General features: G+C 58.2%; 10 protein-coding genes and 1 non-coding gene across 11 annotated transcripts in view, besides 3 other annotated features; all 11 read left to right on the top strand.

Moving 5' to 3' along the window:
- Positions 1–82: 82 nt before the first annotated feature.
- Positions 83–1,015, top strand: TraAM80_07758 (solute carrier family 30 (zinc transporter), member 2; the record flags this gene model as incomplete). Its single annotated transcript, XM_029384537.1, has 1 exon — positions 83–1,015. One exon carries the CDS (start codon positions 83–85, stop codon positions 1,013–1,015), a length of 933 nt encoding a protein of 310 aa, XP_029235632.1.
- Positions 1,016–1,079: 64 nt separating this feature from the next.
- TraAM80_07757 (solute carrier family 30 (zinc transporter), member 2) lies at positions 1,080–1,412 on the top strand (the record flags this gene model as incomplete). The annotated part of the gene is made up of 1 exon (XM_029384536.1): positions 1,080–1,412. The coding sequence occupies one exon, from the start codon at positions 1,080–1,082 to the stop codon at positions 1,410–1,412; it is 333 nt and encodes a 110-aa protein (XP_029235631.1).
- Positions 1,413–2,127: 715 nt separating this feature from the next.
- Positions 2,128–2,156: a sequence feature (A-rich).
- Positions 2,157–2,234: 78 nt separating this feature from the next.
- TraAM80_07756 (uncharacterized protein) lies at positions 2,235–3,524 on the top strand (the record flags this gene model as incomplete). The annotated part of the gene is made up of 1 exon (XM_029384535.1): positions 2,235–3,524. The coding sequence occupies one exon, from the start codon at positions 2,235–2,237 to the stop codon at positions 3,522–3,524; it is 1,290 nt and encodes a 429-aa protein (XP_029235630.1).
- A 217-nt stretch (positions 3,525–3,741) lies between these two features.
- Positions 3,742–4,182, top strand: TraAM80_07755 (uncharacterized protein; the record flags this gene model as incomplete). Its single annotated transcript, XM_029384534.1, has 1 exon — positions 3,742–4,182. The coding sequence occupies one exon, from the start codon at positions 3,742–3,744 to the stop codon at positions 4,180–4,182; it is 441 nt and encodes a 146-aa protein (XP_029235629.1).
- Positions 4,183–4,193: 11 nt separating this feature from the next.
- Positions 4,194–4,643, top strand: TraAM80_07754 (uncharacterized protein; the record flags this gene model as incomplete). The annotated part of the gene is made up of 1 exon (XM_029384533.1): positions 4,194–4,643. The coding sequence occupies one exon, from the start codon at positions 4,194–4,196 to the stop codon at positions 4,641–4,643; it is 450 nt and encodes a 149-aa protein (XP_029235628.1).
- A 145-nt stretch (positions 4,644–4,788) lies between these two features.
- Positions 4,789–4,812: a microsatellite.
- Positions 4,813–5,975: 1,163 nt separating this feature from the next.
- On the top strand, positions 5,976–10,265 carry TraAM80_07753 (uncharacterized protein; the record flags this gene model as incomplete). Its single annotated transcript, XM_029384532.1, has 1 exon — positions 5,976–10,265. The coding sequence occupies one exon, from the start codon at positions 5,976–5,978 to the stop codon at positions 10,263–10,265; it is 4,290 nt and encodes a 1,429-aa protein (XP_029235627.1).
- Positions 10,266–10,789: 524 nt separating this feature from the next.
- TraAM80_07752 lies at positions 10,790–10,861 on the top strand. Its single transcript has one exon. It is a non-coding gene; the product is annotated as a tRNA-Ser (tRNA).
- Positions 10,862–12,584: 1,723 nt separating this feature from the next.
- Positions 12,585–13,706, top strand: TraAM80_07751 (4-nitrophenyl phosphatase; the record flags this gene model as incomplete). Its single annotated transcript, XM_029384531.1, has 1 exon — positions 12,585–13,706. The coding sequence occupies one exon, from the start codon at positions 12,585–12,587 to the stop codon at positions 13,704–13,706; it is 1,122 nt and encodes a 373-aa protein (XP_029235626.1).
- A 201-nt stretch (positions 13,707–13,907) lies between these two features.
- Positions 13,908–13,931: a microsatellite.
- A 151-nt stretch (positions 13,932–14,082) lies between these two features.
- TraAM80_07750 (putative aminopeptidase, putative,metallo-peptidase, clan MA(E), family M1) lies at positions 14,083–15,918 on the top strand (the record flags this gene model as incomplete). The annotated part of the gene is made up of 1 exon (XM_029384530.1): positions 14,083–15,918. One exon carries the CDS (start codon positions 14,083–14,085, stop codon positions 15,916–15,918), a length of 1,836 nt encoding a protein of 611 aa, XP_029235625.1.
- A 356-nt stretch (positions 15,919–16,274) lies between these two features.
- Positions 16,275–17,315, top strand: TraAM80_07749 (3,2-trans-enoyl-CoA isomerase; the record flags this gene model as incomplete). The annotated part of the gene is made up of 1 exon (XM_029384529.1): positions 16,275–17,315. One exon carries the CDS (start codon positions 16,275–16,277, stop codon positions 17,313–17,315), a length of 1,041 nt encoding a protein of 346 aa, XP_029235624.1.
- Positions 17,316–18,342: 1,027 nt separating this feature from the next.
- TraAM80_07748 (UDP-Gal or UDP-GlcNAc-dependent glycosyltransferase) overlaps positions 18,343–18,825 on the top strand; it is a gene marked incomplete at both ends in the record, with an annotated part of 1,563 nt that continues 1,080 nt past the window's right edge. Inside the window, one exon of the mRNA XM_029384528.1 lies at positions 18,343–18,825. This exon is cut by the window's right edge and continues 1,080 nt beyond it. Coding sequence (XP_029235623.1) covers positions 18,343–18,825 — 483 coding nt within the window.

Genomic DNA, 18,825 nt, shown 5'->3' with positions numbered 1-18,825 from the left:
CCACTGGGTGTGCATGGGTGGGAGTAGCTTCGGCCGAGACCGGAATACTCGTGGAGGGCAATAAGCCACAGGGAAGGAGGCGATGCAGAGGGAGGCTGAGGGGCTGCTGCGCCCCGGCGGTGCAGCGCAAGCGGGCTACGCCAGCAACGGGCTGCGGCACGATAGCCTCAGTCCGACGCCGAACGAACGCGTCGCCATTGAAAATGTTCTCAACACCACCGAAGAGCGGCGGCGGCGTGAGGCCAAAGTTTTGTACGGTGCCCTCATCTTCTGCTTTGTGTTCATGGTGCTGGAATTTGGCTCGGGCGTCCTTGCCCACTCCTTGGCTCTCCTGACGGATGCCGCCCACCTGATGATCGATGTGGGGGCGTACGGGCTGAGCATCATGAGCCTCAAGGCGGCATCCAAGGCGTCCTGCGGGAAGTACAACTACGGCTGGCACCGCGTGGAGGTGATCGGGACACTTGTCTCCGTTTTCTCCATCTGGGCGCTGGTGTTGTGGATCATAATTGAGTGCATGACACGAATGTGGAACGTCGTGGCGTGTAGCCGCATCCCGGCGATGTTACTGCATCAGGCCGTTTTGGGAAAAGCGGGCGTTGGGATTGCTGCTGCGCCGTCCGAGCTGATGTGCGAGGAGATTAACTCACATATTATGATCGTCGTGGGTGTTCTGGGCATGGTTGTGAACGTTGTGTGCGCCTTGATTCTGTACCTTGGCGGCTCGCATGGGCATAGTCATTTTGGGGGGCACCGCCACAGCCACACGGAGGGAGGAGCACGGGTCGGAAGAAAAAATTTACAACGACTCGCAGGAGCATCACGGGCACCACCACGACCACAATGCTCAACACAACCACGGTTGTGGTGGCAAGGGGAAGGACAAGAAGGGGTTTGCAGTCAACGCGGCGTTACTTCATGCGTTGGGCGATTGTGTGCAATCCGTTGGGGTGATACTTGCGGGCATCTTTATTTACTTTACCAACAAGCATGTCTTCGGTACCCCATCGTATAAGTACTCTCTCTACAACCTCGCCGACCCGCTCTGCTCATTGTTTTTCGCCGGTGTCACGCTTAACATGACAAAGCCGCTGCTGGTGGACCTCTTTGGGATTCTCATGGAGAGCACACCGCCGGGGATTGACTATCTCTCCCTCAACGAGGCTCTTTTGAGCATTGATGGTGTGGTCGGTGTGCATGACCTGCATGTCTGGTCTCTCTCGTCGGACTATGTCGCCCTATCCGTCCACCTTGTCGCAGATGACGCAGCGACGGCGCTGCGCAAGGCGCAGTACGTGTGCGAGAAACTCTTTGGCATTGGTCACACAACAATCCAAGTGGACGCGGTGAAGAATGGGGCCGACCTGTGCCCGGCAGCGTGCGCGTCCCTCTCGAGTGTGACAGTGGTGTAGAGGGTCATTCATACCCACTTTCCGTAAAGAGTTGAACTGTAAAAAGTGCCTATTGGAACTAAGGACAAGAGGAAGAACGAGGGGAGAGGGAGTTAAGTATGACGCACGAGTTTGCCAAAGAAGAGGGTCATTTGTGACTGGACACATATCACGATGCCTTCTTTCCTCGCCGTTTTTTTTCTTTTATTTATAAGCGTTGTGTGTGTGTGTGCTGTGAAAGATCATCTGGCTATTGCACGAAACTGAATTGTTACGAAGACATACAGAAACGAAGGAGAGGGTGAATTCTCAGCGTGTGGTCCGCTTCAGCTCATTGTCGGCTGTCGAGTGGCATGTGCAACTGCCGCGGTGCGTGGGATGTGCCTTCATTTTCTCTGGGTGAAGCGTCAATATTTCTCTTTCCCCCGTGTCCCTTTCTTCTCACCGTCTTTCCCCACCAGCCGCAGCCTGGCAGGGAAGGGGACGACGTGAGGCGGTGCGTCGGTTGACACCGAAACGACGCCTCACCCTGTCTCGCCCTGGGAGCACGACGCGAAGGACCTTGCCCGCCGCGACGCGGTTAGTTGCGTCCTACTTTGATGATTGAATAAATGAAACAAAAAAAAATTTTTGTTCGTGCAGCATTTTGCCTGAGGGGCCTCGTGGGGAGGGGGTCCGTGGTTTACTGCGTGTATCGAGGCCATTGAGCCATTCAACGTGGCTGCTGTTTTGCCACTTTTTTTCCTTCTTCTTTTTTTTTTGTTTGCCGTCTTTCAGTAGCGCGTTGTTGGTGGATTTCTTCTTCTTCTTTTGCCCGGTCCCACGGTGGTTCGCAGTCAACGCATGAGCCCCTCCAGATGTGTTAAGGCGCGCAAGTCTCCTCGCCTCTCTCAGACGCCAGTCGCAGCCATGGCGTCAACGACTCCTCCTCCTCCCGACGCGGCGGTGGTAGTGTGCCGTGGCGCGCTTTTGGTTATCGGCACCTACCACTCAGTGATGGCGGGGCTTGTGTATCGCCGCAACAAGTTTGGGATGCTTTTTTCCGTGAAGCACCACGAGGGCTGCGTCAGCAGCGTGGCGGTGGGCGACAAATACATGGCCTCCGCCGGCACAGACGAGCGGGTCTTCCTCTTCACAAACAAGCAGCAGAGGAGCCTAACCGCCACGGAGCGGCAGCGACTGCGGGCTGCGGGGGAGACTATAGGTGTGCGCCTTGCGGACCTTGGCCACGTCGCACCACCAAGTGAGGTGCGCTGTCTTCTCTTCGTCGCCAACTCGCAGCACCTGCTCTGCGGCTGCGCGGACGGTCAACTCGTCATGTACCGCACCCGCGACTGGACTGTCAGCCGCTCGCTCCCGCTCCACGAGAAGAGCGTCACGAGCGTTGCGGCTCACCCGGGCAGTGACGGGACGTTGGCTGTCACGATCGGCGCTGACCGGTACGTGGCGGTGGTTGACCTTGCGAGGGGTCGGATGCTGAGTAAGTGGCGCTACAACACATCCCTCGTGGAGATCCCGTCGGCGCGGCAGGGCGAAGCGGCGGAGGCGAGGGAGGGAGAGGGTGGCAAGGACGGCCAGCCGTGCGTGAAGCGGGCCAAGTTGGAGAGGCGCGATTGCCCTCACACGGTGAAGTTCTCGCCGAGCGGGAAGTATTTTACCATACTTTCGAGTCACGCCTTCGCCGTGCACGAGACGGCAACGATGAACGTCGTGGCGCGTTACCGGGCGTCATCGCCGCAGCCGTGCGATGAACTTCACGCCGTTGCGTTTCTGGACGACGCTACGATGATCTTCGGGAATGAGTCCGGGGCAATGTTGGCCTGCCGTGGGCCGTGGGAGTCGGGGGACGCACAGCCACGGGACTGCTCCCTAAGCCCCATTGTCGTACACGTTCCGGCGGAGTTTGAGAAGCCGGTAGACGAGACGAAAAAGCCACTGCGGCACCCGACGCACCACGCGACACGTTTGAAGGCCCTCCACTACGTGGAGCGCACGGTGTTTTCCATGGACGCCGCAGGCACCGTAATCGCCTGGTTTGTAGGGGATGCTGTGGACGCCACGCTTACGCTGACATTTGTCTGCAGCGCGAATTGTCAGGGACGCGTCACGACGATGGATGTGCTGCTACTGTAATGGAACTACTTTCTACCCGTGTGTCTCTTTACATGCATCTGCAGTGGGACATCCGTCCACACATCTGCGTATGCAGACACAGGTGTTGGTGTGTTCATCCTTTTTGTTTCCTTTGTATTAATCCGCGTGTAAGTAGATATATAACTAACGAGGAAAAGGCAAAAGTGGGAGTGGCGCGGAGAAGCGTCAGTCTCTATTGTCAATCTGTGTGCGGTGTATGCGAGGTTTCTTGTTACCTGCAGACTCCTCTTGCCACCTGCTTCTCTCACTCATTTTTGATGTTTTAACTGGTGGAAGTTGCGGTCTCTTCTGCACGTTGTGTGCTTTTTTTTTGCTTTTGTTTTTGCTTCTTCGTTCTCTGCTTCTGTCTCTTTTGCTGTTGCGTGTGTGGTGGCGCCCAACAGGCTCGCAAGAAGCACACATACACATCGACGACATCGATGGCGTGTGCGTGGAGACGATGAGGCCCACGGCGCACCTGGAGACTCACACGCGCCCGCTCACCGCCGAGAAGGGGCGGCCAACAGACGAGTCTGCTGCCCAGGCAGGTGTGCACCCCGAAGGACCGCCCATACTCGCCCAACACCGACTGGGCCGAGACCAGCAGCGTCTTCGAGGACGGGTGCAGCACACGCGGGAACCATGCCGTGAATCGTGAGAGGATTTACGATGCACCATCCCACACGACCCCGCGAATGGTCTACGGGCGGGGCAGCCTGTTGGGCGCTGGGGGCGACTTTGGTGACCGGGTCTTCTGCGCACCTCATCGGTGTCACAGGCTTTGGAAATCCGCCGCTGGCAGGCTCCACCACAGGAGGGGCGGCGCCGACGACAATACCGCTCACGGCGACCTCCGCCACGAGTGGGGTGTCCGTGACGTCCGTAGAGTGCTCCGTGTGGGATGGGGGGAGGGCGCCAAGGCTGTTGCGGGGATCGCGGAGATTCTTCTCAGACAAACCTGCTGACGACGGAAACGGAGTCGGCGAAGCAAAGGTGTACAGCAAACTGCATGAGGTACCACCACCACCACCCCGCACTTTCCGCCTTCAGCGTGGAGGATGTTGCAGGGGACAGTACCGCCGCGGCGGGGCCGCCTCTCTCCATTGCCAGCTTGGCTGACGACACCGTGAATGGCCAGCTGTAGCTGCCATCGGACCCTTTCGCCCTCACAGCGCCCCACAGCCGACCTGGTGCCAAGGTGGGCCCCGCAAAGGAAAAAAAAGAGTCTCTGAGCGATTTTCTGTACTTTCATGCCAGATTTTTTCCTCCTCCTCCGCCGCCGCCGCCGTGCAGTTCGCTGCCCTTGATGGAGCTGGAACGGGGCCAGCAGCTGGTGAGGTTCAGCCACGTCCCCTACCACGGCAACCGATGGCTGGAGATCTGCGAGCGCTGGCTTGAAGTGATTGAGGGGCAGTTTGATTACCTGCCTGCTAACACTGTGATCCCTTTTTCGCAAACTTTTGCCCTGAGCGACGTCGTCGCTGCTTAGCCCTACGTAGGTTGCCTGCATGAAGTGCCGCGACGCTGATGGCGCGTTTTCACGGCAAGCACTACGAGGCGCGAAGAAAATTAAAAGAGGCGCACCTGCGGGTGGAGGTCAAATGACACGAAAATGCAGTCATATACACCAATAATAAAAATGAGGCGGAGGAAAAAAGCGGATGAGTGGCAGCGTGTAGTTCACTACAACCATTTGACCTAACATGCAGCGGTGGAGAGAGGTACAAGGGAAGAAAGAAGGAAGGATATGAATACATAAACAATCATATTTTTTTTCCTCCCGTGTGTGTATTTTTATTGTATTTGGTGTTCATCTTTGCTGAGCCCATGCATTACTGGCGGTGGTTATGCTGCCCTGTGCGTGTGCATGTATCTTTGATGAAGCGTGTTGCCGGTGCCGCATAGACTGCGGCGACGATGGCCTTCACTCAAAGGATGGCTAGAAAAAAAAGGAACTTGCTGTGTATTTGTTTTTCTGCCTGTTTGCGTGTGTTTTTCGTCGGCGTAGGCAGTGTGGTACAGCCCGCCTTTGTATTACGCATCTTGTTTTTCTTGTCTTGGTAGTTCTGGTTTGTCCCTTCGTCGTTTCCCCAGCCGCGTTTTAGCCTCCCTTCTTCACGTGACCTGTGAGGGCTGTGGGGCCCTCTGCTCTCAGCTTGAGGAGACGTCAAACTATTGCGTGTTAAACGCACACGGAATGATACACGTGTGTGTGTATATATTTATGTATTATGTGCAACTTCCTGCCACTTGCTCACACTCACTGCCCGCCGCACATGTCCGCCTCTTATCTTGCCTTTTACCCCTCACACTCTGCGACGACGTCCGCATACACGCACGTACGTACTCCCCTTGTAGCAAAAGGTATATTGAGGCTTTAGTGTGCGAGAGCAAAGAAAGGAGCCGATTGGGGCAGGAAAGCACGCAGAAGGGACCGTACAAGAAGCCAGGATGGATGCATTCCTCAGCTCCGCGCGGGAGGCGGACGCCTTGCAGTCGGTGGACTTCGATGCCTTGCAGGGCGCCATTGCCGCGGCACACACGTTGGAGGAGGGGCGGGAGATGCTCGCCGCTCTGATGGACGCCTACTACGCCGCCGACCGCATGCATGCGGTGTATCGGCGGGCCATTATGCGAGCCATTGGCTTCTGTCTCCGTCAGGCGGGGCCGCCCTTGGACAACGGCGACGGTGGGCACCGGTGGCAGCTGACGGCAGATGATTACATTCTTCTTGCGCTTTTTTTCAACGAGTTGTCGACAGTGGACGACACGCAGCTTTTCTCGCTCTTCACAGAGGCCGTGACGCTGCTCTTCCAGCAGACTGTTCCCCTCGTGTACGGGTTTGGTGGCTGCTATTCGGTAGTGGAGGCGTCCACGGCAGAGTCACTTTGCAGTGAGCTGCAAACGCTGCGAGTGGTGATGGCTAAACGTCTCACAACACCTCCCACAGAGCCGCCCTCACACGTGGACGGCAGCACAGGCATGCAGCTGGGCATCCTCGACTGTCTGCGTGCGTTGCTGCTGTCACTTACGCAGGCCGCGTCAATGCCGGCCAGCACTGAAGGGGCAGTGGCTGAGTTGCCTGAGAGCGACAAGGAAGCTGTGTTGTTGGCGGTTCGGCAAGCTGTAGAGGGCATCCTGTCGCCGCTGACGACGGCGGTGGAGACGCTGCGGTCGTCGGTCGGAGCAGGGAGCGGTGAGAAGGCTCCCGCGTCCATACGCATGCAGGCAGGCACAACGGTCTCTCCGCTCGTCTTGGCGAGCGCACTGCGTGTACTGGAGGAGCTGTTCTGGCGCTGCGCCAGCCACGAAACACCGCACGACAGTTGTGCGCAACCGGACGCAGAGACGCCGCTCCTTGCCGCTGGACGCTTTGCCGTAGCCCGGGTTCTCAGCGCCCTGCAACAATATTTGGTGGTGCTGCAGAAACAGTCGATGGAGTCCGCGGCGGGTTCAGTGGACAGGGGGGCTTTCGCGGCCGATGCGTTGCGCACGACGGGGGTGCAGTGGGCGGTGCGGCGCCTGCTGTCGGTGGTGCGGCTGCAGCTACGCCTGTTTCCAGCGATGGAGCACGCGGTGGGGGCGGCCCTCAACGCCTTTGGCGAGGTCATGGAGGTGGAGGATCCGCTCCAACTCATGCTCGTGCGGCGTGAGTGTGAGCAGGTGCTGCAGAATAACGGGGATGATGATACCAAAGCCGCGGCGTGGCGGGCTGCGTGGGAGGTGGCGGAGGCGCCGTCATCCGAGGCCTGCTCCTCGCGACTGCGGGAGTGTGAGCAGATTTTGGAGGCGCCGCGTGAGGAGACGACGGCGAACGACGCCGCCGCCGACACCGACCTTGGCGACATGGACGATGCGACCCTCCTACAAGGCGGCGCCGGCGGCAAGGAGGCGCTGCTGCAAAGCACCGTTGGCCCTGTCTCGGTGAACGCGCTGGTGGACATCGTGCTGCTGAGCGTGCGCCACATGGACATCATGACGGAGCAGGCGATTCAGGCACTTCACACGCAGGGGCTGGAACGGATGCAGTACGACGCGGCAAAGCGGGCCCAGCGGGAGGAGATCCTTCGGCAGCGTCGCATTGAGCAGCAGGGTGTGGAGGGTATTCCGGTGGGGCGGCTGCTGGAGCACCTCAAGGAGAGCACTGCCCTCTACGCAAAGGGCACCCACCTCCTCGAGAGTGAGTCGGCACTGGCAATGGTGTTACGCGAGGCCTTCTTTTCACTGCTTGATGTCTACGATGCATTTTCAGAGGAGACGGAGAGTCGTTTGCTCGAGGCGCAAGCCCTCATTGCGCGGGCCCTGGCGCAACTCCCACTGTCGATGATAGACGCCGCCGTGGACGCGGTGTGTGTGCGCCTCCGCAGGGAATTTCTCCGCTGCGCCCGCGAGAGGACGGCCGCGCCTCTCCGTACTTTGGCGTACCAGCTTGTCATGCAGGTGCTGTTTACGTTCTACTCCGCGCTGGCGCCCGTGCGGGAGCGGGGGAACAGCGCCTTTGCGTTCCTGGGCGCCACAAACACCGGTGCGGAGGCGGAGCTGCAGCTGCAGGGCTCGCCACTGGAGCTGCGGTCCCACGCAGCCTTTACGATTGATGCCGACAACCCCGTGGAGTGGCTGCAGTCGACGACGCAGGACGCAGTTGCCGGCGGCGGAGGTGGTGGCGGGTTGAGTTCCCGCAAACACCCCCGCGACGAGGAGGAGACGCCGCACGCGAACGACAATGCGGACGGCGAGGGCGGGGCGAACATGTCCATTTTCTTCTGTGAGGATACAACGCAGTCGCCGTGCATGTACAGCTACGTCCTCTGCCGCGTGATGGAGTTGGCGACGGAGGCCAGGCTGCCGGCGCTGCTGCTTGACGTCCTGTTGCAGTGCCCCTGCATCACCCGCTACGTCTGGCACTACATCCACAAACAGTACTGCCTCTCCACCGAGAAGGAGCGCTGCTTGCTGGGGATGTGGCTTCTGAAGAGCCTTGCCCTTAAGCGCGCAGTGTGCCGGCGCTACGCCGTGAACAGTTTGTTACATCTGGCTGCCGCACGCAATGAATACCCGCGCCGACTCGCCGTGACTAAACTCGGAGAGCTTCTCTCTGCCCACGGCACGGACGGCCGTCGCGTCATCGACAAAAATGCCGAGACGCTACTGGTCTGCTACGCCAAGCGGCAAATGGCAGCCATACCCGTCACGAAACTCCCCCCCTTAGCAGCGTCTGTTGGCCCCATGTCCAATTCTGTGGCGAAGATGGAGGGCGCAAGCACCAACGACGACGAGGGCGGTGCCGCCGCGCTCCGTGAGAGGGAAATAAGGAAGCTTGCAGACTCGCTGGATCGCCATCTCGGTCCTTTTCTCATGCTGTGCGCACGTCAGCCGAAGGAAATTTTCCCCGTGCTGCTGACCGTCTTCAAGGAGTGTGATGAACGGCAAAATGAGGTCATGATGCGCCTCCTCGTGGAGCACGTGGATGTGGGCCGGATGTGTCAACGTCTGTTCCGGACGGATGCGATGTCGTTCATGTCCAACGTGATGCCGTACCTGCGCCGGCACAGCGGCGACGCCACGGTGTTGGTGCAGAAGATACTGTGGGCCATTTGCGCAGAGCTGCGAACGATGGGGCAGGCGGCGGAGTCCTCGGCGTCGCAGCTGGAGCAGACGGCGCTTGCGTTGCTGGGGCACGCGCGGGTGATGTACGACAGCAGTGAGATTCCACAACTGTACCGTTCCGCTGCCGGTGCTGGTGATGCGGGGGATGCCGCAACGGCGCTACACGACGTGCGGTTTGTTGCTCCTTTTCTCGGTCTCACCAGTGCGGAGGAGCTGCGGCACACCTACCTGCGTTCCTTGCTGCACTTTGTACAGCTGCAACTCAAGCTTCAGCTTCAGCAGCAGCAGCAGTGTGCCTCAGCTACAGGGATGAATGCGGACGCGGAAGTAATGCGGATGAGTAGTGAAGAGCTCGAGGCATTTATCCGCGATGTCGTGCGCGAGGTGCTTGTGCGTTCGCCTGTGCCCTTCTCCGACGGCGTCTCCCGCGGTCTTTCACGCACGGAACTTCTTGTCTACCTGCACCGCGCCTCACACGAGTCACACGCCGCGGACTCCCAAACGGCCGCTGGTAAACATTCGATCTCGTCTTCAAGTGCGGGGCGGGGAGAGTCGCGCGGTATTTTGGGCGCTGCCTCTTCTTCCGCAACAGCCATAGAGGGAGCTGCAGGAACGCGGCAAGCCGCAGAGGATCTCCCTATTAGCCCGCTCACCACAAAAAAGGTCATTGGTGTGCTGCTAAAACTTACACGCAGCTTTGACGGCAGTACGACGGAGTTTCTCTACGGCCCTGAAGAAATTAAGAGCGCGGTGCGTCAACTGATGCAGCACGTTGGTGGCGGCAATAGTAGCAGTGGCAGTGGCACGTCCTCCGTTCCCTCACAGCTGATGGTAACATTAATTCTTGCCTGCAAACTTCACGCCCAAAGGCCACACGCTGACCTTGTTCGCTTCGTCCACCAGGCAGTGCTGCTGCCGCTCGCGAAGGATGCCACGTGGGAGAAGGACATAATTCTTTGGCGTGGTGTCTTGCTGTTTGCGGAGGAACACTACAGGGAGTGCAGCAACTTCCTTGTCAATCTGCCGGAGAAGGTGCTTATTCAGGCCTTGCGCAGCCAGCCACAGCTCTGTGAGTACTTTAGAGAGGAACACGGCAACAACGCCTCCTTTGGCCACATTCTGGGGAGTTTGTAGCGGTGCGGAGTCACCGCGAAGAGGCGGCGGGAGGAGAAGCCTGCACGGGCACGAGGCGCGCGAACACGCCGCGGCGTGCTGTGGGATGGGTGGTGCCGAGAATAAAATGCGAGGGGGAGGCGCGTGAGAGGGGACATTAGCGGGCACGGGAAAAGAGTAAAGCCCACTGATGCAGAAGAGACCCGCGGAGGGGGGGGTTGGTGTGTGAGGGAGGGAGGAATATATATATGCGGAAATGGTGAACGAGCGTATCAAAGATGACTGGGGGGTGCAAAGAGGAGAAACACACCTTTTGTCTTTTTGCTCTTGTTCCTCCTGTTCCTGCTTGCTGTTCCCTCCCCATGTGCCTCCCGCAGCGAGACTGGCTAAGGTGCCGCCATCGTTGGTGTTTCCTCGCCGTCGTTCTCTGCCCCCATGAGCCCCGCAAGCAAAGCGGTATAGAAAAATAAAAAGGTGAGTGCGTGTGTGCCGGAGCCGCTCTCTGGACGCGCCTGCAGCGCTGCGGCGCCCTGTCCGCAACCTGCGACTGCTTAGCACAGTGGTAGTGCGCCACTCTACTGAAGCGGCGGTCGCGAGTTTGATTTTCGCAGTGGTTTGTTACCTTTGTGTTATTTATTACTTTTGTTTACTCTTCTTCACCTCGGCGCCGCTATTCCTTCCTGCATTCTGCACAGCGAGGGGCGAGGAGGTGGGCGGTTACGCGGAGGAGGAGCACATCTGAGAGAACGATAAAACAGAAAAAAAAACTGCCTGTTCGCTGGAGGAGGAAGACGGGTGGATAAGTGGTGTTTAACGAGTTTGGCTACCGCGTGTGTGGCTGGCGCGAAGGTTATGTTGCCCTGCTTGGCTGGTGAGCCCTGTCGACTGTGTCTCTGTGCCTTAATGTTTTTCCGCCTCCGCATCTTTTTCTATTTGCTGGTGTTGCCAATGTTTATGTGTAGGTGTGTCAGTGCTCGGCGGTTAGGGTCCATCTCGACAGCGAGGAGGAAGAGAAACGTGGCTCTCTTGCGTGTATCCCCACACCCTCGATGATCTGTAGCTGATGGGCCAGTCTTCTGATTAGGGCTCTAAGGCTGCCTTCTTGAGGTCATTTGGGTTCTCTTCTGAGGGCGAGACAACAATTTCAGTCAACTTGTTAGCTGTTTTTGTTGCGGGTTTTGCTTTCTTTGCCGCGTTCGTCTGCCTTGTTTTGTTTTTCCCGGCGAGGCAGCTCAGCCGAAAGGGAAGAGCGCCCGAAGAGGGAGTCGCAATACCCCGAGGCGGCGCCCGTGCCGCAATCCGCCAACGGGGGAGGAGGACGTGGAGGGGACGCTGCTGCTCATTGACGATAACCGCATTATTTTTGACAACGCAAGCGTCACCCTAACGTTTGTGCGTTCCTGTTCGTCTTTCGCGTCGTTGTCATCGGCCTTCTTTGCAGCTGCGACACGGGAGGATTCGGTAGCCGCTGCCGTGGGGCACCTTGGGCGGGAATGACGCGTTACAGCCTGCGTGGGGTGAGAGAGGCGCACATCAGCGTCCGCATCACAGCCACCGGCACACCCCGCGCCTGCCGAAGAAGATTCACGACGTCTCCACTAGCTCTACGTGCGGCGATCCTTGGCGCAAGTACATGGTTTGTCCAGTTAAGGTATGAGTGCCTCGACGGAACCGATGCCGCAGCTCTGTGAGGCGGACAAGGCGGAAAAAGAAGCAGTGAAACGTGGCGAGATGCAGGCCGTCGTGCTCCGTTGCCGCGGACAGGGGTGGAGGGCGGGCGACGTAGTCACGGATACAGGCGACGTTGACTGATGCCTGCCACCTTCCCAGTGGTCGGCGCCTTGCCGCGAAGCCAACAAGAATGGGGTGTGCCGGTGTATTTGTTAGCAGTGTTACTGCTGTATGTGTGCGTGTGTGTTCTCCTCCCTTTTTTCTCTCTCTTTACACCCCACGAGACAGACGATCGGCGGGCAGCTCTTGGAACAAACTTAGTAACCTATTTGTCCCAATCTTTTCCTGCATCTTCTTACGTGTGTAACCCAATGCCTTCTCCTGAAACCGTGCGAGTGAGCCGGCATGAGTTAGGAGATGCAGCGTGGCGAAAGTATTGATTTCAGGCGCGTTGCCTCCCACGCCTGCGTCTCTCTTAACCATCTCATGTTCTTTGTGCACGTGTGAGGACTCTGACGCCAGTCTCTATTGTTGCTTCTTATTTTTTTTTGTTTCTATACCCGCATATTGTTTTCTTCTCTACATTGTTTTTATTCTCCTGCCGGCTACGGTGTCCCCTCATTTGATGAGGACCTTGCGGCGAAGGTCACAACGATGAGCAAAGCGAGTATGGGGAATGCGGTAAGCGTAGCGACGAAGGCCGCGGCAGTTCCCAGAAGAACTGTCACTGCTGCGGAAGTGGCGGAGTTGTTGGCCTCCGTGCGGTACATTCTCCTCGACCTGGATGGTGTGGTGTGGACCGGGCAACACGTTTTGCCCAAAATTCCGCAAACCCTGGCGTACCTCCGCTCATGTGGAAAGCAGATCCGTTTCCTCACCAACAACGCCAGTGTCTCTCGTGCCGGCTTTGTGCGGAGATTCCAGCGGCGAGGTATCGAGGGCGTGCAGGAACACGAGGTGTACAACAGCGGTTTTGCCGCGGCGCTACGGCTTCAGAGCATGTTGGCCGCAGGGAAGAGCACCGGCTCGGAAAGGCCGCTAGTGGAGAGAAATGTATTTGTCGTTGGCGAGGACGGGCTTCACGAAGAGGTGCGGCGTGTCTTGGCCCCGGGATACATCACCTACGGGCTTGAGCTGCACGACGCAGAAAAGTGTGGCGGTTACGATGCGAACGTTTTAGCAACCGCGTGGGAGCGGCGCGTTCTTCCGGCGCCGCTCCAAGCTTCTTCCTGCGGAGTCACAGCGGCAGGCAGTGGCGCCGGGGGCATCTCGCTTTCTGACCTCGATCCTGCCGCGGTGGTGGTGGGCCTTGATCTGCACTTTAACATGCTCAAGCTTGCATGTGCCTTGCTCTGTCTACAGGGGCGGCCTGCAGCGCAGCCAGTGAATGCCGTTCCAACTGCCCCCGCGTACTTCATTGCCACTAACGAAGATCCTCAGATACCCATTGGGGAAGGCGGCGTGCTGCTCCCAGGCGCCGGTGGGATGGTGAGCGCCTTGAGTACCGTTTCAGGGCGCTCTCCTGATGCCGTTTGCGGCAAGCCGTACGTGGACATGGCGAAGATTCTCTTCGAGGAGGAAGGAATCACGGACCCACAGGAGTGCCTGATGGTGGGGGACAGGCTGACAACGGATATGGCGTTTGGGAATGCGGCAGGCTGCAGGACGATGCTTGTGCTGACTGGAGCGGAGAGTCTGGACGACGTCAGGAAGGCGGAGCAGGCCGGCCACACATCTCTTTTGCCCGACTTCATTGCGCCGTCGCTCTCCGTCTTTTTACCACCCGCGTAGGCGTGCGAGTTGGTTGACGGCCTCGTTTTTTTTTTAGTCTTATTTTTTTGGCACCTAAGAAATGAAGATGAAAACGTGGGCAACTGGGAAGTGTGTGCGTGCCTGCTTTTTCCACTGTCTCCTCCTCCGGTGTTTTTTGCCTTTTCTTCGAAGCTGCCCACTTTTGCACTTCGTGTTGTTTGCGGTGTGGCGTAAAGCGATAAAAAAAAAAAGAGGAAAAAAAAAGGCGTGTGTTGACCCTCCCACCGTCCCCCAAAGTGTCAGTCACCCGGCAGCTGCGTCTCTCTCTCACCCTCCCTTCCTTTCCCCTTCCTCCCATGTTTTCCTTTTTTTTTTCTGCTTCGTGAAAAATGTACATTTGTAGCCGTAAATCTCCATGCACTACTGGCACCCAACGCACTGCACCCTGCAGCTGAACTTTGTGCAGCCCGACGCCCAGCGTGACGGCGGCAGCGCTCCTCTGGCGGCGGGCGACGCCTACAGCGGGAGATCTTCCATTCGGTACTTGCGGCGTTCTTTTTCCCGTGCGACAACACAGGAGACGTTTCCTGCAGCTGACGTGAAGACCAACGATGGACTCCACTTCCATGCCATCACGGCCCCCACCCCCGAGCTTCCGAGGGCCCGGCCTCTTGTTATCCACTCCTTCAAGGTGCAGCCACAGCTGGCGTCGAGCGGGGCAGGGGCGTTGAAGGTGCTGAAAGTTGTGGAGAGTGGCCTCTGCGGTGGCGACAGCGGCGGTGCTGAGCGAGGCAAGCAGCGCGGCGCCGCCTCGAATGGTGGGCGCGCACGCCGCGATAAGAAGACGAAAGGCAAGGCCCACGACGCAAAGGACCCGGCACACCAGGGGCGCCCCGACGCCGACACGGAGCAGCGCGGTTGTGCGGACCCGGGGTCAAAACACGTCTTCTTTGAGGGAGGTGCGAGCATGCCAGTCGGCTCCAGCGTCACGCTAGTTATTGCCTTCACAGGCAGAATTCAGGGGTGGGATCAGGGAGGCATTTACACGAACGACAACGCAGAGTCGGCGGCAGGCGCAGCTCGTGGTGTGCTCCTCACACACTTTGAGGTCGCCTTGGCACGTCTCGCCTTTCCGTGCCCCGACGACGCTCAACACTACCGCCTCATTTGGCAACTGCAGTCGCTGCAGCTGCCCTCAAGCTACAGCTTGGTTGTGAGTAACACGGCGCGTATGTCAGAGAAGGCCATGGGTGGGAGGGGGACGCAGCACACCTTTTCGCCGGTGGGGCCGATACCCGCCTACGCGTTGGCCTTCGCCGCCTTTAGTGGTTCCGTGGAAATGGTGGAGGAGTTGCTGCGTCTGCGTGGGTCACCCACGACCGCAGCGGCAGGTCGCAACGCCGATGAAAAACTGGTGCCGTTGCGAGTGGTGGCGGCTACCTCAAGTGGGGTGACGTCGCATACGCTCAGGCGAATTGCCGACATCGTTCAGGAAGCTGTGCAACTCTTAGAGGACTACTTCGCTGCGCCGCTGCCTTTGCAGCAGATGCCTTTCTCGCACGACTTGGAGTGGCGGGAGGAGCTACTCACGATTGTGCTTGCCCCCACGATGCCGTACATCTCAGGCATGGAACACCATGGCTGCATCTTTCTCAACGAGGCCATCTACCGATCCTCCGCCTGCGATGGCAGCGCGAGAGGGCCAGGCAAGCACCACGACGCAGGGGCAGGCGGCACGACCGAGGCCAGCAGAGTGGAGCTCATTGTGCACGAACTCGCACACCACTGGGTAGGAAATACTCTCGGCATGCCGTTTGTTCTCAAGGAGGGAGTTTGCCTTTTGCTGGAGCAATGTTTCGGAGACGTCATTATGGGGAGGCCAATGCGCAGCATAACGCCCTCAGGTGCCAACATCATGTCCGCCACCGCAGTGCCCTCCCGTGCGGTGGCGCCGCCGCCGACGACGACGACGGTAACAGCAGCCGAGGCAGGCACTGCGGTGGTGGTGGTGGACACAGAGAAGGGTAAGGAGTTCACCGGGCACTCCTATCAGAAGGCACTAAATACACTGCGTGATGTGGTGAGTGGCATGGGATTTGCCGCCTTCAAGGAGCGCATGCAACGCATGTACCAAACGGAGGTAACGGGAGGCATCAAAAACGGCTGCGCAGTCGACGGAAATCACCATGCGGATGCTCTCGTGCCACCGTACATCACTGCGCCGCAATTTTTGGCGTACATGGAGACATAACGTACGTTTACGTGGGTACCTGCCCACAACGTAAGCTGCTGGGGTTTTGTACCTCAGGGGTCGGAGCGAGGCGGACGCAGAGGGCAAACTTTCACTTAGTTGTGCCTGGTAGTGTCGTTTGAGAGTCCTTTAAGCTGCCCCTCTTTCGCCACCGTCGTGCGCAAGTTGAAGTGGTGGGTATTTTTGGGAGGTGTGTGGCATCGCCATTCTCTTCTTTCCCCCGCCCCCTTCGCGTACACACACACACATCTCACGAATGCGCCTTGTCGTGAGTTGAGTTGTTTGTTGTTGTTGGTTTTTATTACCCCTTTCTTCTGTTTTTTAAGACACACAGCCATACGGAGATACACTCAACCATGCGCCGCGTCCTCGCTTCATACCTTTGTGCCCAACGCCCTGCACAGTGTGCCGTGACGGCAGTCGCTGCGCTGGCGCTCAACGCACCTATGCGGCGTCAGGGCACTCGACAAGGTCCGCCCGCCGGTGTTCCGCCGGAGTTCCGCGCCCCGCCCCAGCACGAGCATCAACCGTCGGAGGCGCACGCCGTGCCGGAGGAAAACTTTGAGCCACCGCAGAAACCCACAGAACCCCCGAAGACGCTGAAAATAGACACGAACGCGAAGGGCATCACCACCGTGCAGCTCGGTCGGCCCCCGGTGAACTCCCTCAGCCTGGAGGTCTTTGAGGAACTCAACAAGTGGATGCTCTGGCTTGGAAGCGACGGGGGGTGCAACTCCGTCATCCTCACCTCCGCGATTCCCACGGTGTTTTCGGCGGGGCTGGACATCAACGAGATGTACAAACCCCAGCCCGAGCGTCTTCGTCGCTTCTGGCAGGCGTTTCAGGAGACCTGGCTGATTCTCAACAGCTTCCCCAAGCCCATCATTGCCGCGATCAACGGCAACTCTCCTGCTGGTGGCTGCATTTTGTCTCTCGGCGCCGACTTCCGCGTCATGTCTCGCCACCCTGCAGGGAGGCCTGATCGCCTCTATCGTATTGGATTGAACGAGACCAAGCTAGGCATCACGACCCCCGCGTGGGTGATCCCCGCGTACGCCTACGTCGTGGGCTCCCGCAACGCCGAGCGCATGCTGCAGCTGGGAGAGACACCGACTGCCGACGAGGCGCTTAAGCTTGGGCTTGTGGATGCCGTGGTTGAGGAGGAGAAGCTGAGCGAGGCTGCGTCGCGGGAGGCGGAGCGCTTCATGGCGATCCCACAGCAGTCGCGGTGGATGTCGCGCGACATGATGCGACGCGAGTTCCTGCAGCACATTGCTACTGACGAGGACAGGGAGTACGACACGCAGTTTGTGGTGGAGCTCATGATGAACCCTGAGGTGCAGAAGGGACTGGGCGCCTACATGGCTCGTCTAAAGGGGCAGCAGGTGAGGAAGTAATTCATTTCCTTCCTGGCATCACCCGTTTCCCGCCGTTCCACGCAAACGCACCTACACGTGCCTATGCATGCAATGTGGACATGGCGGCGGCCGTTGACGCCCACCGCAAGGGCGGGAAGTACAGGCTGGACGTGTGGAGGCATAGGCAGCAGGAACATTAAAGGAACCACGAAAGGGAGAAGAAGGAGGAAAGAAGAATAATAATATTTTTTCAAGACTAGAAAATTACGGTGGGAGCGGCTCTGGGAGGTTGTCCCCACATTTACGACTGACTCCTGCAGGAGGCGCTCCGTGACTCTTGGCATGCGTGTCTGCAAAGAAGAAGAAGAGGGGGGGAAGGGAGGGGCGTGGCGTCTCCTCCTCGCGTTGGTGCATACATGTTTGTTTCTTCTTTTTTGTGTTTGATGCCGCACGCATTGCCGTTGGGTACCGGTGCAGAAACTCTTGGCGCCTCGCTGCTGTTCATCTTGCCGTCATCTCCTCCGCTCAACACCACGATGACGGCGAAGGAAAAGAAACCGCAGTCAATACCCGCAGCAGGATGCGAGGTGGGTGGAGGGTTATTCTGCGAAGGGATAGCGCTGTTCTACTGTCATCGTGGCACCCACGCAAACACGCACTAACGGGGCGCAATGCATGCGCACACGCAACCGCCAGCAACGCTTGTCCGCACGTTGACCGCATCCTCCTCAACCTCGCAGCACGTTCCCGCCGTATCATCTCTAATGTGATGTTGTTGTTTTTTGAACTTTTAAACGACGCGAGGAACACAGAAAGCCAGCCACACCAACACACACGCACTGTAACGAAGCAACAATACTCACACCAACCCCCCACACAGTCTCACTGCATTCACCACCGCCATGTCCCTCTCGGTTTTCTCAACATATTTTACTAAACCCACCACACAAGGCACGCCAACCCCAAAACACACACAGTGAAAATTACTCAATACACCGAAATGTTCCTACAACCATAGCCAACTAGATAAAAAAAAAATCATGGGAATTCATACACTACACAAGACATGACTGCCACTGGCAGCAAGACGTACATGTGGTTTGATCTTGCGCTCCGCCTGTTCCCCACCGCCAGCTACATTGCGAAGGGCGATGATGACATATTCCTCCGTGTGCCCCTTTTTGTGGCCAATTTGCGACTTCTGCCGCGCCGCAGGATCTACATGGGGGTTCATGCCGGAACGGGGATTTGGGAAAAGAACCGCACAGTAGGCGTGACCTTTATGGTTGGCCTGTGCTACGCGATGTCGAGAGATATGGCGGAGGCGTTGGTGTCGTACAAGCCGCTGCAGCGCTTTGCACTTCTGCAGAATGCGACAGGGGAGGAAGAAGAGTTCACAAAAATTCATATGAGTGACGACATAATGGTGGGGCGTGTGCTGCTGCAGGAGGTGAAGCCTCAGTCGCTGGTCCTTGTGAAGGTGTTGCCCTGCCATTTTCATGATGTCCGCAACGACACAGGGCACTCGCAGGTGGTGCCATCTTCCATG

The sequence above is a fragment of the Trypanosoma rangeli genome (assembly GCF_003719475.1).
Source record: "Trypanosoma rangeli strain AM80 chromosome Unknown Tra_15.4_contig_00339, whole genome shotgun sequence".
Classification (NCBI taxonomy): domain Eukaryota; phylum Euglenozoa; class Kinetoplastea; order Trypanosomatida; family Trypanosomatidae; genus Trypanosoma; species Trypanosoma rangeli.
The sequence above is the reverse complement of the archived record's forward strand: the minus strand, read 5'-3'. Positions and strand labels throughout refer to the sequence as shown.